The sequence below is a fragment of the Vipera berus genome (genome assembly GCF_964194415.1).
Source record: "Vipera berus genome assembly, chromosome: 6".
In the NCBI taxonomy this organism is placed as follows: domain Eukaryota; kingdom Metazoa; phylum Chordata; class Lepidosauria; order Squamata; family Viperidae; genus Vipera; species Vipera berus.
In genome coordinates this window covers 2,858,582-2,882,685 of record NC_138208.1, presented here as the reverse complement: position 1 = coordinate 2,882,685, position 24,104 = coordinate 2,858,582, and the positions used below count along the sequence as shown (strand labels likewise).

The 24,104-nt window shown below is 46.9% G+C and overlaps 2 protein-coding genes and 1 long non-coding RNA gene across 6 annotated transcripts in view; 2 read left to right on the top strand and 1 right to left on the bottom strand.

The window, feature by feature from the left end:
* Positions 1-24,104, top strand: part of LOC308670122 — a 236,326-nt gene that overhangs the window by 164,708 nt on the left and 47,514 nt on the right. The gene's annotated exons all lie outside the window — the stretch shown is intronic.
* On the bottom strand, positions 4,501-18,180 carry TIGAR (TP53 induced glycolysis regulatory phosphatase; the record flags this gene model as incomplete). The annotated part of the gene is made up of 6 exons (XM_081331355.1): positions 4,501-8,064; positions 9,410-9,520; positions 10,485-10,562; positions 12,595-12,716; positions 14,084-14,121; positions 18,110-18,180. The coding sequence occupies 6 exons, from the start codon at positions 18,178-18,180 to the stop codon at positions 7,624-7,626; spliced, it is 861 nt and encodes a 286-aa protein (XP_081187481.1). The 3' UTR covers positions 4,501-7,623.
* CRACR2A (calcium release activated channel regulator 2A) overlaps positions 22,358-24,104 on the top strand; it is a 45,196-nt gene continuing 43,449 nt past the window's right edge. For 2 of the 4 annotated variants that reach the window (XM_081331535.1, XM_081331536.1), the window contains exon 1: positions 22,414-22,484. The gene's annotated coding sequence lies outside the window, so the exon portion shown is untranslated. Of the gene's footprint in view, positions 22,485-24,104 lie in introns of all 4 variants that reach the window. The other 2 variants (XM_081331534.1, XM_081331537.1) reach the window with 2 other exon arrangements.

Below are 24,104 nucleotides of genomic sequence, written 5' to 3'. Positions count from 1 at the left end.
TAGGGCAGAGTAGAAATTAAGAAAAGAGAAGAGAAGAGAAGAGAAGAGAAGAGAAGAGAAGAGAAGAGAAGAGAAGAGAAGAGAAGAGAAGAGAAGAGAAGAGAAGAGAAGAGAAGAGGAGAAAATATGGAATGGCATTTCATGGCATGGCATGGAATAGAATATGGAATGGAATGGAATTTCTTAAAGAGTTAGAAAGGTGGTTTCTCCTTTTGACTGAGATTGTGGCAAATGCTTTGCTACGAATGGCCAGAATTTGGGAAGGCCTGGGAGGAACCAGATAACAGTATTCCGGTATTTGAGTTTTGCCCTTTCTGGCATAAGAGATGTAGGAAGAGTCCTCCACATATTTAAGCCCTCTGCTTTCAGGTGCTTTGGTGATCAAAACCGTGCGGCCAGGCTATGTAATGATCACTGGTGCTAGGAGTGGACTCCTCCTTTGTATGGACACGAATGGAAATCTCTTTGGAATGGTGAGTCCCAAAATTCATTTGGGATCATTTGACTTCATTCTTAGCGCAGCCAAGCCATGAAGGAGCTGGGCTGTGAGAATTAAAATTGTTTTTTTTTGCCTACGAAGGGGAAGCACACAATTATACTATGCTCAAGTCCTGGCAGTTGTGACCAGGGAATGTTTGTTCCTTTGTCTGGAGATCCGGTGACGTAACATGATGTGAAGTTTTAATTTAATTTAATTTATTAATATTTCTATACCGCCCTTCTCCCGAAGGACTCAGGGCGGTGTACAGGGCAAGAATAAAACACAGTTACAAAAATTAAAAAGTAATTAAATACATGCCCATAAAAACAATAAATACATTAATAAAACCCCAATAAAATGAAAATAAAAAACCCCACCAATCCCCCCTCAGGCCAGGCCAGCTTGTTCGAACAGGTATGTTTTCAGATCGCGGCGAAAGGAGCGAAGATCGAGCGCCGTCCGGAGCTCAACCGGTAACTGGTTCCATAGCTCCGGGGCGCCCACATCTTCCTTCTAGGTTGGGGGACCCCCAACCTTTTGGGCACCAGGGACCAGCGGTTCCATGGAGAGGGGTTTTTCTGCGGACTGGAGGGGTGTGTGTGTGGTTTTGTGTGCTGCCTGCATCCCGCGGATGGGGCTTTGCTGGTTTGTGCGGACCGGTTGCTGGCATGCCGCGGCCCCGCTCCCGCTCCACAGACCGGGGTTGGGGACCCCTGTTCTAGAACATCCACAGCGTGTTGTAATTCATCTAGGAAGAACTTGGAGGTCAGGCACCAAGGATCAGGACCGCAGGTTAAGCTGCAGTTCAAAAAGTGTATTGTCCAATCAGCTACACAGAAGTCAAGTAACGGGTCAGTGCTAAATTGATCCCAGATAAGAGTCAAGGGGATTCAAGAGGATTGGATTGACAACCTTTGTGGGAATGCAATGACTCTTAAGTTTATGATGCACTAAATTCCACCGTCTCCAACACTGCCTGCTCTTCTACATGGAAGGGGCCTGATCCACTGGGCCACTGACAGCGAACTGAACATGATAGGTGAAACTGCCTAACAGTGAGGACAATTAACCAGTGGAACAGCTTGCCTCCAGAAATTGTGGGCACTCCATCGCTGGAGGTTTTTAAGAAGAGGCTAGACAGTCAGTTGTCTGCGATGGTCTAGATTCTCCTGCTGAGTGGGGGCTGGACTAGAAGACCTCCAAGGTTCCTTCCAGCTCTATTCTATTCTATTGTATTCTATTCTATTCTATTCTATTCTATTCTATTCTATTCTATTCTATTCTATTCTATTCTATTCTATTCTATTCTATTCATTTGTTGTTGCTGTTAGCTGTGAAGTCGTGTCCAACCCACCGTGACCCCACGGACAACGTTCCTCCAGGCCTTCCTGTCCTCTACCATCTTCTGGAATTCCTTTCAGCTCACGCCTCCTGCTTCAGTGACTCCATCCAGCCACCTCCTTCTCTGTCGTCCCCTTCTTCTCTTGCCCTCAATCTTTCCCAGCATGAGGCTCTTCTCCAGTGAGTCCTTCCTTCTCGTTAGGTGGCCAAAGGATTTGAGTTTCCACTTCAGGATCTGGCCTTCTAAAGAGCAGTCAGGGTTGATCTCCTCTAGGACTGACCGGGTTGATCGTCTTGCAGTCCAAGGGACTCGCAGGAGTCTTCTCCAGCACCATAGTTCAAAGGCTTCAATTCTTTGGCGCTCAGCCTTTCTTATGGTCCAACTTTCACAGCCATACATTGCAACTGGGAAGACCACAGCCTTGACTATACGCACTTTTGTTGACAGGGTGACGTCTCTGCTTTTTAGTGTACTGTCTAGATTTGTCATGGCTTTCCTCCCCAGGAGCAAGCGTCTTTTAATTTCATTTTATTCATATCCATACACATAATATGTTATGAGATTTTGAAGGCAATCCTGTGCTTGAGTCTGACTTAAACCCCTCCCTCCTCCCCCCTTTTTTTTTTAAAAAAAAATTACCGTCTCTACAGGATTGCAGACATCTGTCCGGTTCTATCAAATCTCCAGGCTATTTAAAGATTAGTTCAGTACAGGTATTTTTATGTGAGAAATTTGTTAAGTGACTTCGGCCCCATTTTACGCCCTCTCGCCACCGTTGTTTAGGGAATCACTGCAGTTGTGAAGTCAGTACCACGGTTGTTAAGGGAAGCCAGTTTCCCCCTTGGCTTTGCTTGTCAGAAGGATGCAAAACGGGAGCACCTGACCCCCGGCGGGGGGTGGGAGGGGGAACGCTGCGACTGTCATAAATACGAACCGGTTGGCAAGCATCCGAATGCAAACCACGTGACCATGGGGATGTGAAAAATGGCCGTAAGTCACTTTTTTGCAGTACCATCGTAACTTCGGACGCTAAGTGGACTGTCCCAAGTTGAACGACCCTCTGTGTGCTAGAGATGGCTGTGCATCTCTTGCAAACCAAACTCTTCTGAGAGGTAAGAACCGTGAAATCAAATAGCCGAAAGAGGTCGAGAGAACAAGTATTTGGGAAACATCCAGTGCTTAATTCTTCGCCGGGAAAGGGGGGGGCTGGTTTTTCACCTCTTTCTTTGCCTTCTTTTGTTTGTCTCTCTTTCCTTCAGCGTTCCTCCGGCCACGAGGACTGCATTTTTAAACACACGATGCTTGAGAATGGCTACGATGCTTACCACTCTCCCAGGCATAATTTCCTGGTCAGCCTAGGGAGTGTTAAGGAAGCCTTGGTCCCCCATAGGAAGCTACCGCCTTTTTCTCAGTTTTTAACCAGAAGGAACGAAATCCCCTTGGTCCAGTTCAGCGCGCCAAGGCCTCACCAAGCGGAGCCTGAGGATGAGGAGCCCAGGAATGAGGACAACCTGTGCGGGGGCATCTTGGCTGGAAAGATGCCCGATGCCGCTCCCGAAGGGGAGCTCCACCCCTGCTTGACCAGGCCCGAAGACCAAGACCCCAGCGGGGTTACGCTCAGTAGAAAGTTTCCTAGCCCTAAATGGAATTCCTGAACCCGAGGACGACGTACGGGAATCGGACTCTCTCCCGAATCGTCAAAGGAAGCTAAATTCCATTCCCCCCCACCTTTTCTTCAGATGAATTGTTCAGAATAAGGGGTGATAGCTGGGCATGCCTCTTCCTGGTCCCGAGACCAGTCCTTGCTAATCTGAAATGACAAACCTGGAGCCTGGCTGCCTTGTTTCGTTTGTGTTTCTCTTTTCTTTAGCGTTTCTCCGGCAACGAGGACGGCATTTTTAAACACACGATACTTGAAAACGACTACGATGCTTACCGGTCCCCCACGTATAATTACCTGGTCAGCCTAGGAAGAGTTAAGGAAGGCTTGGTTTTGTAGACACAGACCCAGCTTGCTCTTAAAGAGACACAAACCCTGCTGGCTCTTAAAGAGACACAGACCCTGCTGGCTCTTAAAGAGACACAGACCCTGCTGAGTCATTCCCACCGTTACATCTTACTTTACATAAGCTGGTTAGCTATTAAATCATAACCTTGACACAGCCCTATTCCAAAACAGCATGTGACATGACCCAATTATCTCACAATATCCACAAACGAGTATAAGGGGTCCAATTCAGCTAGGATCTTCCTTTGGATCTTGGCAGGATTCCCTCAGGACTAACCTTAGCTGGATTCAGCACATTGACCCATCCTATCAACCTGTTGGCCAAAGGTAGGCTTTGCGCAGGAAATGTCAAATCCTGGTTTCTTGGCATGGGTTATCAACAACCAGATGGAGCGGAACAGGGAGATATGCGTCCAGTTCCAGGAGAATGGAGTTAGGATGCTCCATAAAGCAGCTTTGTGGTCTGTTAAAGCATTAGCCGGCATCCATCCCTCCGGGCTGGGGTTCAAATCCAGGTCAAGCAAACCCAATGGAGGATTTACCTAACAATCATATGAATCGCTTTACAGTGATTTGTTACGGCAAAAAAAAAATTGTAAAATGAGTTATCAACAATCAGTTGGAGGGGAACAGAGTTGCAGATAACGAGAAGGCAATGTATTTTTTTTATTTCCCATATTTATTCATTTGAATTATTTATGAGTATTTGTTTGTTATTCTGCCCCTCAGTTCTGTCTCTCGACAAAGACAAAATAAACGTTTCACCTTTATTAAACATTCCTGTTTTAATTCACTGCAATGCTCTCCTTTTAATTAACCACAACCCTAGCCTACTGTGACGCTCTGCCATCCTCCATCTCTCATTAATGTCGCCAGAGGTTTTTTTTTTTGAGGGGGGGGCAGTTTACAAAAAAAATAGAATAAAAAGATTCAGACTTTTGTGGCTCACTCAAAAAGGTATATTTTAATGATCTCGAAAGTAACATTATTAGAACGAAGAACAAAAACAATTATCTGAAGGCTCAGTAAAAACGAGACAGGCGTTTTGCATACAAAAGGAAATATAGAGCAGTCGATAATTTAAACAAAGGAAATCGTAGGCTTGCATGACAGGCTTGAGGTCAAACAAACACAAAGAACAACCAACTGACTGGAAAAAAAATTATGCCTCTTAAATACACATACAGGAAAAACAAGACCTCTGATTTTGCATATCTGAAATTAAGAGTCCACAGCGCAGGCAAGGCAAGGATATTTGGAGGTATATATTTTCTATCTATGAGAAGCTAGTTTTTGAAAGTCAATGTTTGATGCTCCTTCTGACACATTCCAGGGCCCTTGGCGAGGTCATGGACTCTTTTAATGCCATCGCAGGAAAGGAGGTGGAGAAAAAGAGCTTGATTGATCTAACTGCATTTTCTACAAATATGACCTGGTCAAGTGTTCTATCGGGGGGTCTTCAAACCTGGCCCTTTTATGACTTGTGGGCTCCAACTCCCACAAGTTGAAGTCTGGGAGTGGAAGTCCACAAGTCATAAAAGGGCCAAGTTTGCAGCCCCCCCGTGTTACATCTTCTTCGTCTTTGGCATGTGGGTGACAGAACATCTAAGCCTTCACAAAGCCAGAAACCAATTTCCGAGTGTCAGCTTGCAACATAAAAGACTCGTGCGCTTGGTCTCCACGTTACAGAGAAACGTGTTATCTCATCTCCCAAGAATAAGGGACTGGGTCTCACAACAGAATCGTCACGGTCGAAGTCTAATGCCCGCGAGTATTGGACCGTATCAGAATAATTCACATTACAGAAATAGCTTTACTGGCCAACACAAGGTGACCAAACCTCCCCCCCCCCAAAAAAAAAACCCACCCGAGTGCACAATCGTTTTCTCAGTAACGACTACAGAGTAGTGGGTTGAAGCACCACCGTTAATCCCTCAATTCTCTGATGGTTTTGGAAGTAGGTTGTCAAAAATTAACAACTTCATATCCTGCTTACAACTTAAGAGTGTGGTTCGGCTGTATAGGATTCTTTTTTTTGGGGGGGGGGGGAAGAAAAATCACACACACACACACACACACACACACACACACACACACACACAGACATATACTGCACTGTTATTCACGGATAATGCCTTGCAATGAGAATAGGGTAAATTCCACCCTTGTGCAATTTCTGCTAAAGCAAACTTGACTCCTCTTAGGGACAGGGGTCTTCCGACTTGGCCCTTTTATGACTCGTGGACTTCAAGCTCCCAGAATTCCCCAGCCAGAAGTCCACGAGTCACAAAGGGGCCAAATTGGAAAGCCCCCCCCCCCGGTCTTAGCACATCAGTGGGCCTCCTCAAGCAAAGTCGGACTGGCTCAGCGGCTTTTCTCAGCCTGCTTTCGTCTCTTTTATTTTTTTTATTAAAAACCGTCACGAAAGAGTTCTAAGTTACCCAAGCTATTTAAAAGGATGAAAACAAAGGATAAGGATTTATTTTCTTTCCTTTCGCTCTCTTAGGCGAAGCTGCTCCGTCAAAGCTTTCTGCCGTGGGGGATCGTCCCACGCCATGTTCCGTCGAGCAGAGATCCAGTTTTACCCTTTTAGAGGCCTGCTCTTAAAAAAAGGCAAGCTGGGTTACGCTCTGGCTCAGGGTCCGATCCTGATTAAATCACCTAAAGAAAGGGGGTCCCCAACCCCCCCCACCCCACCCCCACCGTGGCCCCTATGGAACCGGGCCGCCGAAGCGGTGGGCAAATGCATGTGTGTGCATGCATTTGTAAAAACCCTACCTTTTCCGGACCAGCGGAGATGGTGGGTGGGTGGGTAGCGAAGGGGGGGATGGTTTTGCACACAGCTGCCTTTGTGAAAGTGGCCCGCGCACACCTGAATCCATCCCCTCTCCCCCATTGCTGCTGCCGGACCACCCAGCCGGAAAAGGTAGGGGAACGCTAAGCTCAAGATCGTCTGTTAATTTATTTCGCGGTGTTCAAATTCTGCCCTTTCCTTAATTGGCTCCAGGAGAGCGTTTAGAACAGCGGTTGGTTCCAGAAGCTTCTCCAGAATGGAACCTTTTCCCGCCAGCCAATCCTGCTTCCTTCTCCTTCCCCCTCCCCCCCTTTTCTTTTCTCCCCCTCCAAGGAGAGCGAATGGGCAAAGAAAGGCAGAAGCCAAATGAAGCTTTAAATTCCTTAGCAGAAAACTCTTTCCAACGTGCTAGGGCAGGGGGCTCTTCAAACTTGGCCCTTTCATGACTCGTGGACTTCAACTCCCAGAATTCCTCAGCCAGCGTGCCATGTTGGCTGAGGAATTCTGGGAGTTGAAGTCCACAAGTCATGAAAGGGCCAAGTTTAAAGACCCCACTCAGAACTCCTCAGCTGGGCACGCTGGCTTAGGAATTCTGGGAGTTGAAGTCCATGAGTCATAAATTCTAAGTTTGAAGACCCCTCCCAGAATTCCTCAGCCAGGCACACTGGCTTAGGAATTCTGGGAGTTGAAGTCCGCAAGTCATAAATTCCAAGTTTGAAGACCCCTCCCAGAATTCCTCAGCCAGGCACGCTGGCTGAGGAATTCTGGGAGTTGAAGTCCACGAGTCTTAAAAGGGCCAGGTTTGAAGACCGCTCCCAGAATTCCTCAGCCAAGCATGCTGGCTGAGGAATTCTGGGAGTTGAAGTCCACGGGTCATGAAAGGGCCAAGCTTGAAGAGCCCTTGTGCTAGGTTTTCAAGCACGATTGAAAAGATGATTGCGAGGCCGCAGGGGGAACATGCAATTTCTGCCTGCCTTGAGTTTTCCAGCTGCACGCTCTCAGCTGTCACTCAGGGCCTGCAAGTGGTCACTTCGGTTGAGAAAGAGGCAGTGGATTTTCGGCTGAAGGCCGTCCTCTCTCATTTCCAGTTTTACCAGGAAGCGGCTCATCCCGGTATTGGGCGTCAGCAAAGACAATTCGGCCTTGGTCAACGCGGCTGGCAAAGTGCACCGCAGGTCTGAGACCAAGTAGCCCACCCAGTTCCTCATGTAGGCCCCATGACTCACAACCAGGAGGTTGGCTGCCAGACCTCCGGTGGCTCCTTCGGAGTTAGCCTCACGGGCCAGGCCACCCTGCTGGTTTGCCAACGAAGGGGTGGAAGTTCCTTCCGCCATTCCTGCGTTGAATTCTGCCCTTGGGGGACGCTGGTTTTCTGGGCAGGCCTCCCGGGCAACCAGATGGCAAATGTCTTCGAAAAAATCCTTGACGCGGGCTTTTACCTAAAGGGAACAGAAGCCGGAACGGAAGCATTGCAAAGTTATTTGCAGGATAGGTGATTTTTTTAAAAAAAAATTAAGGTGACCCCTGAAGTGCCTGCTCAGATTCTCTCTGTTTCTGAGTTGCACATCTGAACTTCCAACAAATTTTGGCTTCAGGTCTCCATTTTCCACCTTGGCAGAAATGAAACCTGGATGTTCCAAGGCCCTGGTTCATATTCATCAATAAATAGTAATTGTAATAGTAATATCAAGGGACGCGGTGGCTCAGTGGGTTAGGACGCTGAGCTTGTCGATCGGAAGGATGGCAGTTTGGCGGGTCGAATCCCGAGTGCCGCGTAGCAGAGTGAGCGCCTGTTACTCGTCCCAGCTTCTGCCAACCTAGCAGTTCAAAAGCACGTAAAAATGCAAGTAGAAAAATAGGGACCACTCTGGTGGGAAGGTAACAGCGTTCCGTGCGCCTTTGGCGTCTAGTCATGCCGGCCACATGACCACGGAGACATCCTCAGACAGGCGCTGGCTCTTCAGCTTTGAAACGGAGATGAGCACCGGCCCCTAGAGTTGGAAACGACTAGCACGCATGTGCGGGGGAACCTTTACCTTTAATAGTAATAACAATAACCATGATGATGATGATGATAACAACAACCCGTGTCAACCATTAGTGGCAGTCAATTTGAAAGTTCAGTTGATTTTCATGAATAATAATAATAATCCCAAAACAACTGGAGCACCACTTGAACACCATCATCGGCATTGACATATTCGCCATCAGTCAATTGCAAAAGGCGGCCTTACTAGGAGCTGCTTCCATCCTGCGACAAGATCTGTAACACCATCAAACATCCACATCTGCCTATCCCAGGTCCTTGGGAAGTGATTGTCCACTAGGACAATCCCTCTCACAGTTGCTACTATTGAGCAAGGTACCACCTATGCTATACTTGGGCATTTGGCTTTTCTTGCCTAAATGCAGAACCTTACTTTTTTCACCATTGAATTTCATTTTGTTAGACAGCGCCCAGTGTTCGAGTCTGTCCAGATCCTTCTGTATCTTAAGCCTATCTTCTGGAGTATTGGCTATTCCTGCCAGCTTGGTGTCGTCTGCAAATTTGATGAGTTCCCCATCTATCCCCTCGTCCAAATCGTTGATGAAGATGTTGAAGAGCACTGGGCCCAGAACGGAGCCCTGGGGCACCCCACTACACACTTCCCTCCGTGTAGATGCGGTTCCATTGAGCACCCCACGCTGAGTACGGCCGGTCAGCCAGCTACGAGTTAGCCATCTCAGCCATTCACAAGTGCATAAAGATTCCCAATGGGCCACAAACCCCAACAGAATCCTTACTTCATCCAGGGTTTCTCCTCCGGGAGGGGTAAAAGACAGATATGGCTCCCCGGCTTCCTTGGCCATGGCCTTAAGATCGCCGAGAGGCCTTCCTTCTGCCACTCCGTATTTCTGTCAAGACAGGAGAGAGAATGATGTAGCGATGATGGCGGCCACGATGCAGCGCTAGTATCCCTATGCTGAAGGGCGGACCGCGGCAGACACACTTCCCTTCTCCTTTGGAGAAGGAAGGGAGCAAAGCAGCTTTCTGAGGCAGCTCCCGAGTCCACAAAGGAACTGCTTGTCCTCCGTCTCACCTCAGGTTCACCCACCATTCTCACGTCTGATCAGAGCTTGCCTTCTTGCAATCCCAGGACATTAAACTTGCCTCCTGAAATCGTGGGCGCCAGATCACTGGAGATTTTAAAGAAGAGGCTAGACCAGGGGTAGGCAACCTCGGCTCTTTTCTGACTCATGGACTTCAACTCCCAGAATTCCTGAGTCAGCATGGCTCAGCTTGGAAACCTCTCCCTTTTCCCTCAGCATGGCTGGCTCAGGAATTCTGGGAGTTGAAGTCCATGAGTCAGAAAAGAGCCGAGGTTGCCTACCCCTGGGCCAGACAGTCACTTGTCTGAGACGGTATAGGTTCTCCTGCTTGAGCAGGGGGCTGGACTAGAAGACCTCCAAGGTCCCTTCCAGCTTCTATTCTGTTCTGTTCTATTCTATTCTATTCTATTCTATTCTATTCTATTCTATTCTATTCTATTCTATTCTATTTCTGTTTACTCTGTTCTAATTGTGTTCTGTTCTATTTTATTCTATTCCATTCCATTCTCTATTCCATTCCATTCTCGACAAGGACTGTTTCCTTGGATTAGATTGGCTGAGGCCCCTTTTTTGGAAGAGGAACAGCTGCCCGTCCTCCTAACGGTGATCCCTGTACATGTACAGAACTGCAATTTGCAAACCAAGGCAGCCAACGGAAGCAGAGAGGTCTGGCCTTAACCCTAACCCCGTTCTACTCAGCTCTTACTGTGACGATGCAGCCATGAAACCTGGTATTGATCTTCTAATCTAGGGGCAAGGAAATACTCACCCGTTCTCGAAGGCGAGGATCACATTTTACAGGAATCTCTTTGCAGTGCTGGCTATTTCTAAGAATGGAGGCTGTGGTCTGAAATGTTAAAATGAATGTTGAAAAAGATTATTGTTTTATTTTTATTTTTTTTTAAAAAAAATTCCATTTCCAGATTTAGAGGCTGATCCCTGAATAACTCTGGGCGGTTTACAAATTAAAAAAAAGAACACAAAACGGAAATACAAGAAAGAACTGTGGACAACCGGAAAAAGAATACACAGACCACTTAGCAGACATGAGAAATGTAGCAGCAAGACCCCCCACACCCCCATTCATCTGGAGCTTTTTCCCCCAGAAATACTGACACCAGCATCAAGGCAGGGCCATTTCAGTGTCTAAAGGGTCCACCTTGTTATGTCATATATATTTTTTACTATATTAGAATGCAATTTTCAGACTGTATTGTCACTCGATTTACTAATCATTGTAAAGGTTATGATTTTATAGCATTATCCCACAAAAAAATGAATTGCGAAAACAAACTCCTATAATTATTACTGAATAGAATAGAAAATATGGCTAGAATAGAGAATAGGAAATAATCATAGAATAGAGTAGAACAGAACAGAGAATAGGAAATAATAAGGAATAGAACAGAACAGGAGAATAGGAAATAAGGAATAGAATAGAATAGAATAGAATAGAATAGAGTAGAGTAGAGTAGAGTAGAGTAGAGTAGAGTAGAGTAGAGTAGAGTAGAATAGAGTAGAATAGAGTAGAATAGAATAGAATAGAATAGAATAGAATAGAATAGAATAGAATAGAATAGAATAGAATAGAATGGGATAGGAGCTGGAAGGGACCTATGAGGCTTTCTAGTCCAGCCCCCTGCTCAAGCAGAAAAACCTATACCATTTCAGACAAGTGACTGTCTTTTAATTTAATTTAATTTAATTTTAATTTAATAATATTTGTATACCGCCCTTCTCCCTGAGGACTCAGGGCGGTTCACAGGGCAGAATAAAATACTAAATACAAACGTTAAAAAGAGATTAAATAGTTGCCCATATTAAAACAGTTAAAATAGAATTCTAAAACACCAAGTTAAAAACTAAACCACCAAAAATAAAAAAACCCACCAATCCCCATCAGGCTAGGCCGGCTTGTACAAACAGAAAGGTCTTGAGATCGCGACGAAAGGAGCGAAGATCGGGCGCCATCCGGAGCTCTACCGGTAGCTGGTTCCACAGCTCCGGAGCGCCCACAGAGAAGGATCTCCCCCTGGGGGCCACCAATCGACATTCTCTGATCGGTGGCACCCTGAGGAGACCCTCTCTGTGGGAACGCACAGGGCGCAGGGAGCTTGATGCCGGCAGCAGATGTTCCCCAAGGTACTCCGGCCCCATGCCATGGAGTGCTTTGAACACCGTTACCAGTACCTTGAATCTCACCCGGAAGACAACTGGCAACCAATGCAGCTCACGGAGCAGCGGTGTAACGTGGGAGTATCGGGAGACTCCCAACACAACTCTCGCGGCTGCATTCTGTACCAGTTGGAGCTTCCGGGTGGTCCTCAAGGGCAGCCCCATGTAGAGAGCGTTGCAGTAGTCCAGACGAGAGGACACGAGCGCATGAGTGACCGTGCACAAATCATCCCGGCTAAGATAGGGCCGCAACTGGCGCACCAGGCGAACCTGGGCGAAGGCCCCCCTAGTCACAGCTCCTACATGGTCTTCCAAGGTGAGCCGTGAATCTAGGAGGACTCCCAAGTTGCGAGCCCTATCTACGGGGGGTAATAGTTCACCCCCCATAGCCAGAGGTGGAATATCCGAATAAACCCGGGATGAAGGTATGCAAAGCCACTCAGTCTTGTCGGGGTTGAGTTGAAGTCTGTTCCTCCCCATCCAGACCCGAACCGCCTCCAGGCACCGGGACATCACGTTGAGGGCATCACTGGGGTGGTTTGGGGTCGAAAGGAAAAGTTGGGTATCATCAGCGTACTGATGATACCCAACTCCAAAGCCACGAATGATCTCACCCAGCGGTTTCATGTAGATGTTGAACAGGAGAGGCTTCCAAAAAGTCTTAAGTATTTGTCCGTGCACAATTTCACCCACAATATACTTGCCTGCTTTGCCCGAAGCAGGTCACTGGTGAAGACATGAGTAAATCTAATATGACGGAGATACATCCCAGCTGCGTTGGCTTGCTTGAATCCAGTGTCTGACAGAGGCTCGTCCACACCCTGACCTGCAAAGAGCCACACTGGGAATGCATCTGACGGTTAGAACAAACATGTTTTAGCCATCGGTTGATCCTCTCCAGAGATCAGGGACAAGTTACAAAAGGCAGGCCCTTCTGAAAAAGGTCAGCCATCTCTAGAAGAAGTCAACAGATGTAGCTAAAGGCATGTTCCTTTCTTTTGCCTTATGTGATCCTAACTTAAAAACATCTTGTTTAGTTACACCATCTTGTGAAGGGCCATCTAGGTCGCTGGCTCAAGAAACAGCATGGAAGAAGATAAACAGGCTCTGTGCTGGCCTGTTTCAAGCGTGGGGTCAGGAGGCAGAGACTCACAATCACCAAAGCCGCAAGTGTAGAATCACAAAGAGGTTAAATCAGGGGTCTTCAAACTCGGCCTTTTGATGACTAGTGGACTTTAAAACTCCCAGAATTCTTCAGCCAGTGTGCCTGGCTGAGGAATTCTGGGAGTTGAAGTCCACAAATCATAAAAGGGCCAAGTTTGAAGACCCCTGGTCTGGATCCAAGCTTGCAGTTTCATCAAAATGGCCGACTGAGGAATTCTGAGAGTTGAAGTCCACAAGTCATCAAAGGGCCAAGTTTGAAGATGCCCAATTTAAAGCATTAACCTGCATCAAGCTTTCACAGATCCCCTCTGACAACATTGCAGCCCCCCCCCCCAGGGACAGCCATCTTGAAACTACAGGCGGTCCTCGACTTGCGACAATGGAGCCCAAAGTTTCGGCTGTTAAGTAAAACAGTTGAGTTTTGCCCCATTTTACAATTTTTCTGGCCACCGTTGTTAAGTGAGTCGCTAGACTTGTTAAGTGAGTAGCCCAGTTGTTAAGTGAATCTGACTTCCTCCCTTGACTTTGCTTGTCAGGTCACAAAAGGTGATGATGATGATGATAATAATGTTGGGAGGGACCTCAGTGGTCATCTAGTCCAACCCCCCTGCTCAGGCAGGAAACCCTAGACCAATTCAGACAAATGGTTGTCCCGTCTCTTTTTTAAAAACTTCCAGTGTTGGAGCATTCACAGCTTCTGGTGGCAGGTTGTTCCACTGGTTAATTGTTCTAACTGTCAGGAAATTTCTCCTTAGTTCTAGGTCGCTTCTCTCCTTGATGAGTTTCCATCCGTTGCTTCTTGTCCTGCCTTCAGGTGCTTTGGAGAATAACTTGCCTTGGAACATTCAGAAGCCTTCATGATGCACGCAGACCTTCACATTGTGCAAGCAGCAAAGTGCTTTTTTTAGGTCGTTTCTCAGATATACATAATAGTACCTTTGTCCAGTACCTGGGCAAAAATCAGTACTGAATTTCCAAATAAGAGAGATAAAGGGCCCCATGATTTAATAACCACCAGGAGAGACAAACCTTGCATTATCTTCTCTTTGTTGTATCTTGTTTCTCCACTGTGAGGAAAAAAACAAAACAGAAACCCGAAACTTAGAAACAGGAGAAAAAGCAATTCTGATTGAGATAACAACAACAACAATAAAGTTGGAAGGGATCTTGGAGGTCATCTAGTCCAACCACCTGGCTGTCCAATCTCTTCCTTAGCCGGGAATCTTTAAGTGTTACCCAGCCCTTACAGCACTGGCTCAGATGAGGTGTGTGACCAGCCATATGCTAAATAAATAAATAAATAAATAAATAAATAAATAAATAAATAAATAAATAAATAAATAAATAATAAATAAATAATAAATCAGATGAGGTAGCCCAGACTTTCCTGGCTGACAAAACACACAATTTTGTTACGCACACACAAACACCAACACTGCTGGTGGGGATGCTCCCTGTGTAGCAAATGCTGCCTGCCTCTCATGAGGCACAGGCCTCGGTCCAGGAAATCTACCAATGACTTCTCAGCTCTGACTTGATCACAGGGACTCATGTCACTAAAATGTACCAGAATTGTGAGAGATTAAGCAAGGAAAACCAGTCTTTTTCCTAGCTGGAAAGGTTGGCATGGCTCTGTATAATTTGGGTTAGGTACAATGATATATGATCAGTAAGTATTATAGCAGGGGTCTTCAAACGTGGCCCTTTTATGACTTGTGGACTTCAACTCCCACAATTCCTCAGCCAGCGTGCATGTTGGCTGAGGAATTCTGGGAGTTGAAGTCCACAAGTCATAAAAGGGCCACGTTTGAAGACCCCCGATCTATTCTATTCTTGTTTCCAGCAGCAGCACTTAGGAAACATGCATGAAGACCCTGCTTCTCTCTCCAACATTTTAAACTTGGAGACAGATCGTCTCTGATGCAGAAAGACCACGAGACCCCTTTATTTATTATTTATTTTATTTACTTAAAACATTTGTAAAGCTGCTTTATCTTTCACCCAACTCTAGGCTGATCATGATCGTTCAGAGACGTGTTTCCCACGAACGCCACAGCCCTCTGAGAGAAACAATTTCTCCAATTAATCATGAAGGGGTGCATTAAAAAGTAGAAAACGGTGGAAAGACTTCCTCTGTCTGTGCTAAGAATATGTCCAACTGGATATTAACATGAATATTTTCCTGTTGTACTGAATGCTCAGTCTGCGATAGAGATAGATAGATGGATGGATGGATGGATAGATAGAGATAATATATAATATATATATAAAGTTGGAAGGGACCTTGGAGGTCATCTAGTCCACCCCCCTGCTCAGGCAGGAAACCCTATACCATTTCAGACAAATGGCCGTCCAGTCTCTTCTTAAAAACCTCCAGTGTTGGAGCATTCACCGCTTCTGGAGGTTGTTCCACTGGTTAATTGTTCTCACTGTCAGGAAGTTTCTCCTTAGTTCTAGGTTGCTTCTCTCCTTGACTAGTTTCCATCCGTTGCTTCTTGTCCTGCCTTCAGGCGCTTTGGAGAATAGCTTGACTCCCTCTTCTTTGGGGCAGCCCCTGAGATATTGGAACACTGCTATCATGTCACCCCTCACTCTTCTCTTCGTTAAACTACACATACCCAATTCCAGCAACCGTTCCCTATATGTTTTAGCCTCCAGTCCCCCAATCATCTTTGTTGCTCTTCTCTGTACCCTTTCTAGAGTCTCGACATCTTTTTTACATCGTGGTGACCAAAACTGGATGCAGTATTCCAGGTGTGGCCTTACCAAGGCATTGTAAAGTGGTATTAGTACTTCACTTGATCTTGATTCTATCCCTCTGTTAATGCAGCCTAGCACTGTGTTGGCTTTTTTGGCAGCTGCAGCACACTGCTGGCTCATATTGAAGTGATTGTCTACTAAGACTCCGAGATCCCTCTCACAGTTACTACTATTGGATGGATAGATAGATAGATAGGCGGATGGATGATAAGTAGATATAGGTTAGGTAGGCAGGTAGAGATCACGCTGGCTGAGGAATTCTGGAATGAATGAACCTTTATTGTCAAAGTACAACCATTTATACATTGAGATTAGCTGAGCCTCCCTTCGTGCTCCCTCCCCCCAACTCACAGTGACAACAAACCCTCCATCTTATTACACCATGTGAACTAATTGCACCACACACTGGCCTCGCAAGTCAATTCTGCATAAAGTTTATAAAAATTATTTCCCGTTCAAAAGCCTAACAGCCCACAGATAAAAGCTGTTTTTCAGCCTGTTGGTGCGGCTGGCTATACTCCTATATCTCCTACCCGATGGTAGGAGAGTAAAGAGATACTGTCCAGGGTGTGAGTCATCCCTGAGAATGACTCACAGCTAGCCCTGGCAATGTCATCCAGTGGTGTCAGGGAACAGCCCACAATGTCTTGTGCTGTGCTCACCACCCTCTGTAATACTTTCCTATCCGCGGCTATCAGACCAGCATACCAAACCACAATACCATACGAGAGGATGCTCTCTATGGTAGACCGGTAAAAGAGGGTCATTAGCCGTTGTTCTACCCTGTTCTTCCGCAAGACCCTGAAAAAGTGAAGCCTCTGTTGGGCCTTTCTGGCCACCTGGGTTGTGTTAACTTTCCAGGTCAGATCTTCGCAGAGGTAGACTCCCAGGAATTTAAAGGAGGAAACTCTCTCCACACAGTCCTCCCCAATGTAAAGTGGGGCAGGTTCCTCCTTTTTTCCTCTGGAAGTCTAGCACCATCTCTTTCGTCTTGAAGTTGAAGTCCACAAGTCATCATAGGGCCAAGTGTGAAGACCCCTGTATTATAGTGGTGATGACCTATAAAGCCCTAAATGGTGAGGGTCCGGGATATCTGAGGGAACACCTGCTGCCAGCATCAAGCTCCCTTCTTCCAGTGCGCTCCCACAGGGAGGGTCTTCTCAGGGTGCCGCCGGTTAAAGATTGCCAGCGGGTAACACCCAGGGGTAGGGCCTTCTCAGTGGGCGCGCCTGCCCTTTGGAACCAGCTGCCTGTGGAGCTCAGGACTGCCCCTGACCTCCATTCATTCCGCCGGGACCTGAAGACCTGGCTCTTCGAGCTCTCTGGCCCAGACTGAGAATATTTTTAATTTTAATTTTAACTGGGTTTTTTATTTTCTCTCAGGGTTTCATTTAATTTTTTTTTAATTTGGTTTTAACTTTTGTATTGATTTTCTTTTAAATATCCTGTAAACCGCCCTGAGTCCTTCGGGAAAGGGCGGTATATAAATCTAAATAAATAAATAAAATAAATAAAATAGGATCGAGGGGGAAGACTGGAATCACCAAGGCCTGCCAGCAGCAACGAAAGCAATCAACGAGAAAAGGGTCTAAGAGGGAAGACCGACATTATATACAGAAAGAGCAAGGTGGCTCCGACAAGTCATAAAAAGGTCATGTTTGAAGACCCCTGCCTTAACCCCTAGGCCAGGGGTCGGCAACCTTGGCTCTTTTATGACTCGTGGACTTCAACTCCCAGAATTCCTGAGCCAGCATAGCTGGCTCAGGAATTCTGGGAGTTGAAGTTCACGAATCATAAAAGAGCCGAGGTTGCCGACCCCTGCACTAGGCCAACTGGCCAGCTGATTCAAGACCCCCGTTCTCGACCCTCTGTGAGGATCAGCCCCGAGGAAACGTCCACCCCGGACTCCGGGCTTCTTGAGCGGGCTTGGGGAAGGAAAGACCGGGTCAGAATCAGAATCAGAGAGTTGGAAGGGACCCGGGAGGTCATCTAGCCCAACCCTCCCGCCCAGCCCAAGCAGGAGACCCTGCGCCATTGCTGACCGACGGCCAGTCCAGTCTCTTCTTGAAAGCCTCCCGGGATGGAGACCCCACAACAACGGAAGGCAACCCAACCCGGCAACTCCGCCCTCGGGGCAAGTCGCCGGGAGCAAAAGACGCCCTGCGCCACCCGCAGCGCCCGGCTGAAGAGCCCCGGAGGGGGACGGAGGGGCAGAGGTCCCATCCTCCGCGGCCCCAGGCAGCGGCTCGCCCAGGGGGACCCTTCCCGGCCTCCATTCCGGCGCAAGATACTCACTGCCGGACAACCGTTAAGCCGAAGGCAGCCATGCTTGAGGCTGCCGGTGCCGCCCGCGCCGATGACGTCATGCCGGCTGCGCCGCGCCGCGCCCGGCCCAATGGCGGCGGGGAAAGGGGTGAAGTCTCGCGAGAAGAGGCGGCGGGGAGGAGAATTGAATAGAGATGGGGGGGCGGGGCGGGGCGGGGCGGGTTGGTGAGGGTGTCGTTATGAGGGAAACTCTTCCCTCATTTTGGGCCCGGCTGGGGAGGAGAGAGGAGGGGAAGGGAAGAAATAGAGGGGTGGGTGGGAGGAAGGGAAGGAAGGAAAGGGGAAGAAGAAATAGGCCAGAGGGGGGAGGGTGGTCTTCAAACGTGGCCCTTTTATTGACTTGTGGACTTCAACTCCCAGAATTCCTCAGCCAGGCAAGCTGGCTGAGGAATTCTGGGAGTTGAAGTCCGCAAGCCATGAAGGGGGTCGAGTTTGGAGACCCCTGAAATAGGCAGAAGGAAGGAAGGGAAGGAGGAAACTGGAAGAAGGAAAGGAAGAAATTGGCGGAAGGAAGAAAGGTAGAATGGAGGAAAGTGAAGAAAGGAAGGAAGGAAGGGAGAAATAGGCAGAAGGAAGGAAAGGAAGAAATTGGTGGAAGGAAGGAGGTAAGAGTGGAGGAAAGTCAAGGAAGAAATAGAAAAAAAAGGAATGGAATGGCAGGAAAGGAAAAGAGTGGAAAGGAAGAAAGAGAAGAAAGGAGGAAATTGGTGGAAGGAAAGAAGTAGAGTGGAGGAAAGGAAATGGAAGAAAGGAATGAAGAAATAGGCGGAAGGAAGGAAAGGAAAAGTGGAAAGGAGGAAAGAAGAAAGGAAGGAAGAAATTGGTGGAAGGAAGGTAGAGTGGAGGAAAGTAAAGGAAGAAATAGAAGAAAGGAATGAAGAAATAGGCAGAGGGAAGGAAAGGAAAAGAGTGGAAAGGGAGAAATAGAAGAAAAGAAAAAATTGGAGGAAGGAAGGAGGCAGAGTAGAGGAAAGTAAAATAAAGAAATAGAAAAGAAGGAAGAAATGGAAGGAAGGAAGGAAAGGAAAAGAGTGGAAAGGAAGAAATTGGAAGGAAGGAAAGAGTGGAGGAAAGTAAAGAAAGGAACAGAAATAGGCAGAAGGAGGAAGAATGGAGGAAAGGAAAGGAAGAAATGGCAGAAGGAAAGGGGAAGGAGAGAAGGAAAGAAGAGTGTTAAAAATGGTCATAAGTCACAATTTTCAGTGCCATTATAACTTTGAACAGTCACTAAACGAATTGTTGTAGGTCAAGGACTACCTGTATTCCTTAGTTCCTGACTGATCTGTTCCTCTCCCCGTAATTGACAGGACCAATCCTCTGAATTTTGATCAGGTGATCGTGGGAATGCCGCAATGGTCTCAAGCGTGCAAAACGGTTATACGTCGCTTTTTTCAGTGCTGTTGTAACTTCGAACGGTCACTTAATGAACTGTTGTCAGTTGAGGGCTAGCTGTAGAAGATTTCTATCTGGGCTTAGAATAACAGAGTTGGAGGGGACCTTTCGGCTTTCGGCTTTGCCGAAAGGTCCCCTCCAACTCTGTTATTCTAAGCCCAGATAGAAATCTACAGCTAGCCCTCAACTGACAACAGTTCATTAAGTGACCGTTCGAAGTTACAACAGCACTGAAAAAAGCGACGTATAACCGTTTTGCACGCTTGTAAAATGCTAGTAAAGTCATGCTTAAAATCCTACAAGCTAGACTTCAGCAGTATGTGGATCGAGAACTACCAGAAGTGCAGGCAGGATTTCGAAGAGGCAGAGGAACTAGAGATCAAATTGCCAACATACGCTGGATCATGGAGAAAGCTAGGGAGTTCCAGAAAAACATCTACTTCTGCTTCATTGACTATGCTAAAGCCTTTGATTGTGTGGATCATAACAAACTGTGGCAAGTTCTTAAAGAGATGGGAGTACCAGACCATCTTATTTGTCTCTTGAGAAACCTATATGCGGGTCAAGAAGCAACAGTGAGAACTGGACACGGAACCACTGATTGGTTCAAAATTGGGAAAGGAGTCCGGCAAGGCTGTATACTGTCGCCCTGTCTATTTAACTTATATGCAGAGCACATCATGAGAAAGGCAGGGCTAGATGAATCAAAAGTTGGAATTAAGATTGCCGGAAGAAATATCAACAACCTAAGATACGCAGATGATACCACTCTAATGGCAGAAAGTGAAGAAGAACTAAAGAGCCTCTTGTTGCAGGTGAAGAAGGAGAGTGCAAAACTTGGGTTGAAACTTAACATTAAGAAAACCAAGATCATGGCATCTGGCCCTCTCAATTCCTGGCAAATAGATGGGGAAGAAATGGAGGTAGTGACAGATTTTATTTTCCTGGGCTCCAAGATCACTGCAGATGGGGACTGTAGCCAAGAAATTAAAAGACGCTTGCTCCTGGGGAGGAAAGCCATGGCAAATCTAGACAGCACACTAAAAAGCAGAGACATCACCCTGTCAACAAAAGTGCGTATAGTCAAGGCTATGGTCTTCCCAGTTGCAACGTATGGCAGTGAAAGTTGGACCATAAGAAAGGCTGAGCGCCAAAGAATTGAGGCCTTTGAACTGTGGTGCTGGAGAAGACTCCTGCGAGTCCCTTGGACCGCAAGGCGATCAAACCGGTCAGTCCTAGAGGAGATCAATCCTGACTGCTCTTTAGAAGGCCAGATCCTGAAGCTAAAACTCAAGTACTTTGGCCACCTAATGAGAAGGAAGGACTCACTGGAGAAGAGCCTAATGCTGGGAAAGATCGAGGGCAATAGAAGAAGGGGACGACAGAGAATGAGGTGGCTGGATGGAGTCACTGAAGCAGTAGGCGTGAGCTTAAATGGACTCCAGAAGATGGTAGAGGACAGGAAGGCCTGGAGGAATGTTGTCCATAGGGTCGCGATGGGTCGGACACGACTTCGCAGCTAACAACAACAGGGGACCTTTGAGGTCATCTAATCCAACCCCCTGCTCAGGCAGGAAACCCTATACCAATTCAGACAAATGGCTGTCCAGTCTCTTCTTAAAGACTTCCAGTGTTGGAGTACCTACAACTCCTGGAGGCAGGTTGTTCCACTGATTAATTGTCCTCACTGTCAGGAAATTCCTCCTTAGTTCCAGGTTGCTTCTGTCTTTGGTTAGTTTCCATCCGTTGCTTCTTGCCTTCCTTCAGATGCTTTGGAGAATAGCTTGACTCCCTCGTCCTTGTCGCAGCCCCTCAAATATTGGAAGGCTGCTATCGTGACACCCCTGGTCCTTCTTTTCACTAGACTAAAAGGTAAAAGTAAAGGTTCCCCCACATATGCGTGCTACTCGTTTCTGACTCTAGGGGCCGGTGCTCATCTCCGTTTCAAAGCCAAAGAGCCAGCGCTTGTCCGAGGAAGTCTCCGTGGTCATGTGGCCGGCATGACTAGACGCCAAAGGCGCACCGAACCCTGTTACCTTCTCACCGTAGTGGTCCCTGTTTTTCTACTTGCTAGGTTGGCAGAAGCTGGGACGAGTAACAGGCGCTCGCTCTGTTACGCGGCACTCGGGATTCGACCCGCTAAACTGCCGACCTTCTGATCGACAAGCTCAGCGTCCTAACCCACTGAGCCACCGCGTCCCTCTTTCACTAGACTAGACATACTCAATTCCTGCCTGATTTGTTAAGCAGGACATCCCCAAATTCCTCTTAAACTTGTCACCATTAAATCCTGACTCGCTGTCTCGTGCCTGGCCTGTAACTCTCTTTTGGGGTAGATCCGTTAAATGACCCATTAAAATTTTTAATCAGCTGAGACACTAAGCTTCTCTAACTTAACAGCTCTTCCTCCAGTATTTTTGTTGTTGTTAGCTGCGAAGTCGTGTCCGACCCCTCGCGACCCCATGGACAATGTTCCTCCAGGCCTTCCTGTCCTCTGCCATCTTCTGGAGTCCCTTTAAGCTCACGCCTCCTGCTTCAGTGACTCCATCCAGCCACCTCATTCTCTGTCGTCCCCTTCTTCTCTTGCCCTCAACCTTTCCCAGCATGAGGCTCTTCTCCAGTGAGTCCTTCCTTCTCATTAGGTGGCCAAAGGATTTGAGTTTCATCCTCCAGTATTACTGCAGCTGTTAAAAAAACAAAACAAAAAAAAAACGCATGCTGGGAGAGGCGCTCATGCACACATGCATATTGACAGGTCTTAAAAGGAGGTAGAACTGGTTAGACTTGCTCCCCTTCTCCCCAACGTTTCCCTTTCTCAGCCCTACGTGTTGATTGAGCAAGGTACGGCTCTTCCTTCTTCCTTTTCACTATCTACACCTTCAGGTAGACCCCAAAAGATCAGGCTTAAAACTGCAGCTTGACTGCAGGAGGCATCAGCCAGTGCAAGAGAGAGGTGAGTGGTTCCCTCATCCCGCTAGGATATCTTTTTTTCTTTTTAAGTCTTTTAACTTCAGGCAGGGCTGCACCAAAGGGGGTGGGGGTGGGGTGGGGGGAAATGCTCAGAAACAAAAAAAGAAATCGAGCTTCCGAGTAGCCATTTTAGCAGTGTTTAAAAGAGAGAAATTGTTCCTGCTTCCCTCTGCATTTTATCTATCGGAATGCAATGCAGCCAATAGCCCCTTTTTTGCGTTTCAAAGAGTCAACGCTGCACGCTTGCCTTCCCTTTTAGCCACGCTGTTCAGTAGGGTACTTGTAGCTGAGGGCTATTAGCCAGAAGAGGCAGGTTTTCTTCTTTTTAAGGTTGATAGTTAAGGAATTCAGAGTACAGTATTTCAAAAGCGATTTTATTTTATTTTTTTTTTCATATTTTTTTTCCTGCAGTAATTTTCAAAACATTCTACAAATTGCATGATCGGTCTCTCTCTCTCTCTCTCTCTCTCTCTTAAGCAAAAGGAAGGCACGCTTGATATACATTTTACCTGGGAAAAGCAAAACCAGTTCCACTGACCAAATCCAGCCCAATGTTCTCAGAAGGGCAAGTCCTGTTATTAGGTGAATCAAAAGTTTGGGAAATGGGCCCAAACTTTCCAGGCCTCTTCATCAGACAGTGCAGTTACAATGCCACAGGGAGAGGAGTCTTCTGACACTCGTTCGACTTTTTATCTGATCGTTTGATAAGCAATAATGCCACCTGATATAAATGTGACCTGAGAAACACACCCGTTCTCCGCTTTTAACTACCTTTTCCACGTCACACGGGCAGCTATTGGTGATGAATCGGGAGGAGAAAAAAAACTTGACAGATGTCACCCATGGTTATATAGCCTACTAAAGATCGAGGGTTTGTGAAAACTACTCTTTGTTGCCACAGCTAATCATTTTGCTAGGATCTTGAGGTATAAAAGAACAGGGCCCGCTTTCTTTGATCAAGGTGGCAATAATCGCCTGGCATCATAATTAGAAGCATAAATTTAAATGTCACTTAACCTTATGGCCCATCCTATTGAGAAGTTTTCATTTGCGGGTATACTGTTGGCATGGGGGGAAATCTCAAAGACAAATCCAGTCTGCAGATCGTTTCTGTCAAGTCTTCTGTAGAAGCAGGTAACCGAGGGAGAACACGGGGTGTGTCTTGCCAGATCCAGTTAGATTGCCCACAAAGAGACCTGGTCTCATAATCATAATAGTAAAGTTGGAAGGGACCTTGGAGGTCATCTAGTCCAACCCCCTGCTCAGGCAGGAAACCCGATACCATTTCAGACAAAGGGCTGTCCGGTCTCTTCTTAAAAACTTCCAGTGTTGGAGCTTTGACAGCTTCCGGAGGAAGGTGGTTCCACTGGTTAATTGTTCTCACTGTCAGGAAGTTTCTCCTTAGTTCTAGGTTGCTTCTCTCCTTGACTAGTTTCCATCCGTTGCTTCTTCTCCTGCCTTCAGGCGCTTTGGAGAATAGCTTGACTGCCTCTTCTTTGGGGCAGCCCCTGAGATACTGGAACACTGCTATCATATCACCCCTAGTCTTTCTCTTCGTTAAACTAGACCTACCCAATTCCACAGAAACAGGCCGTGGAGGCGC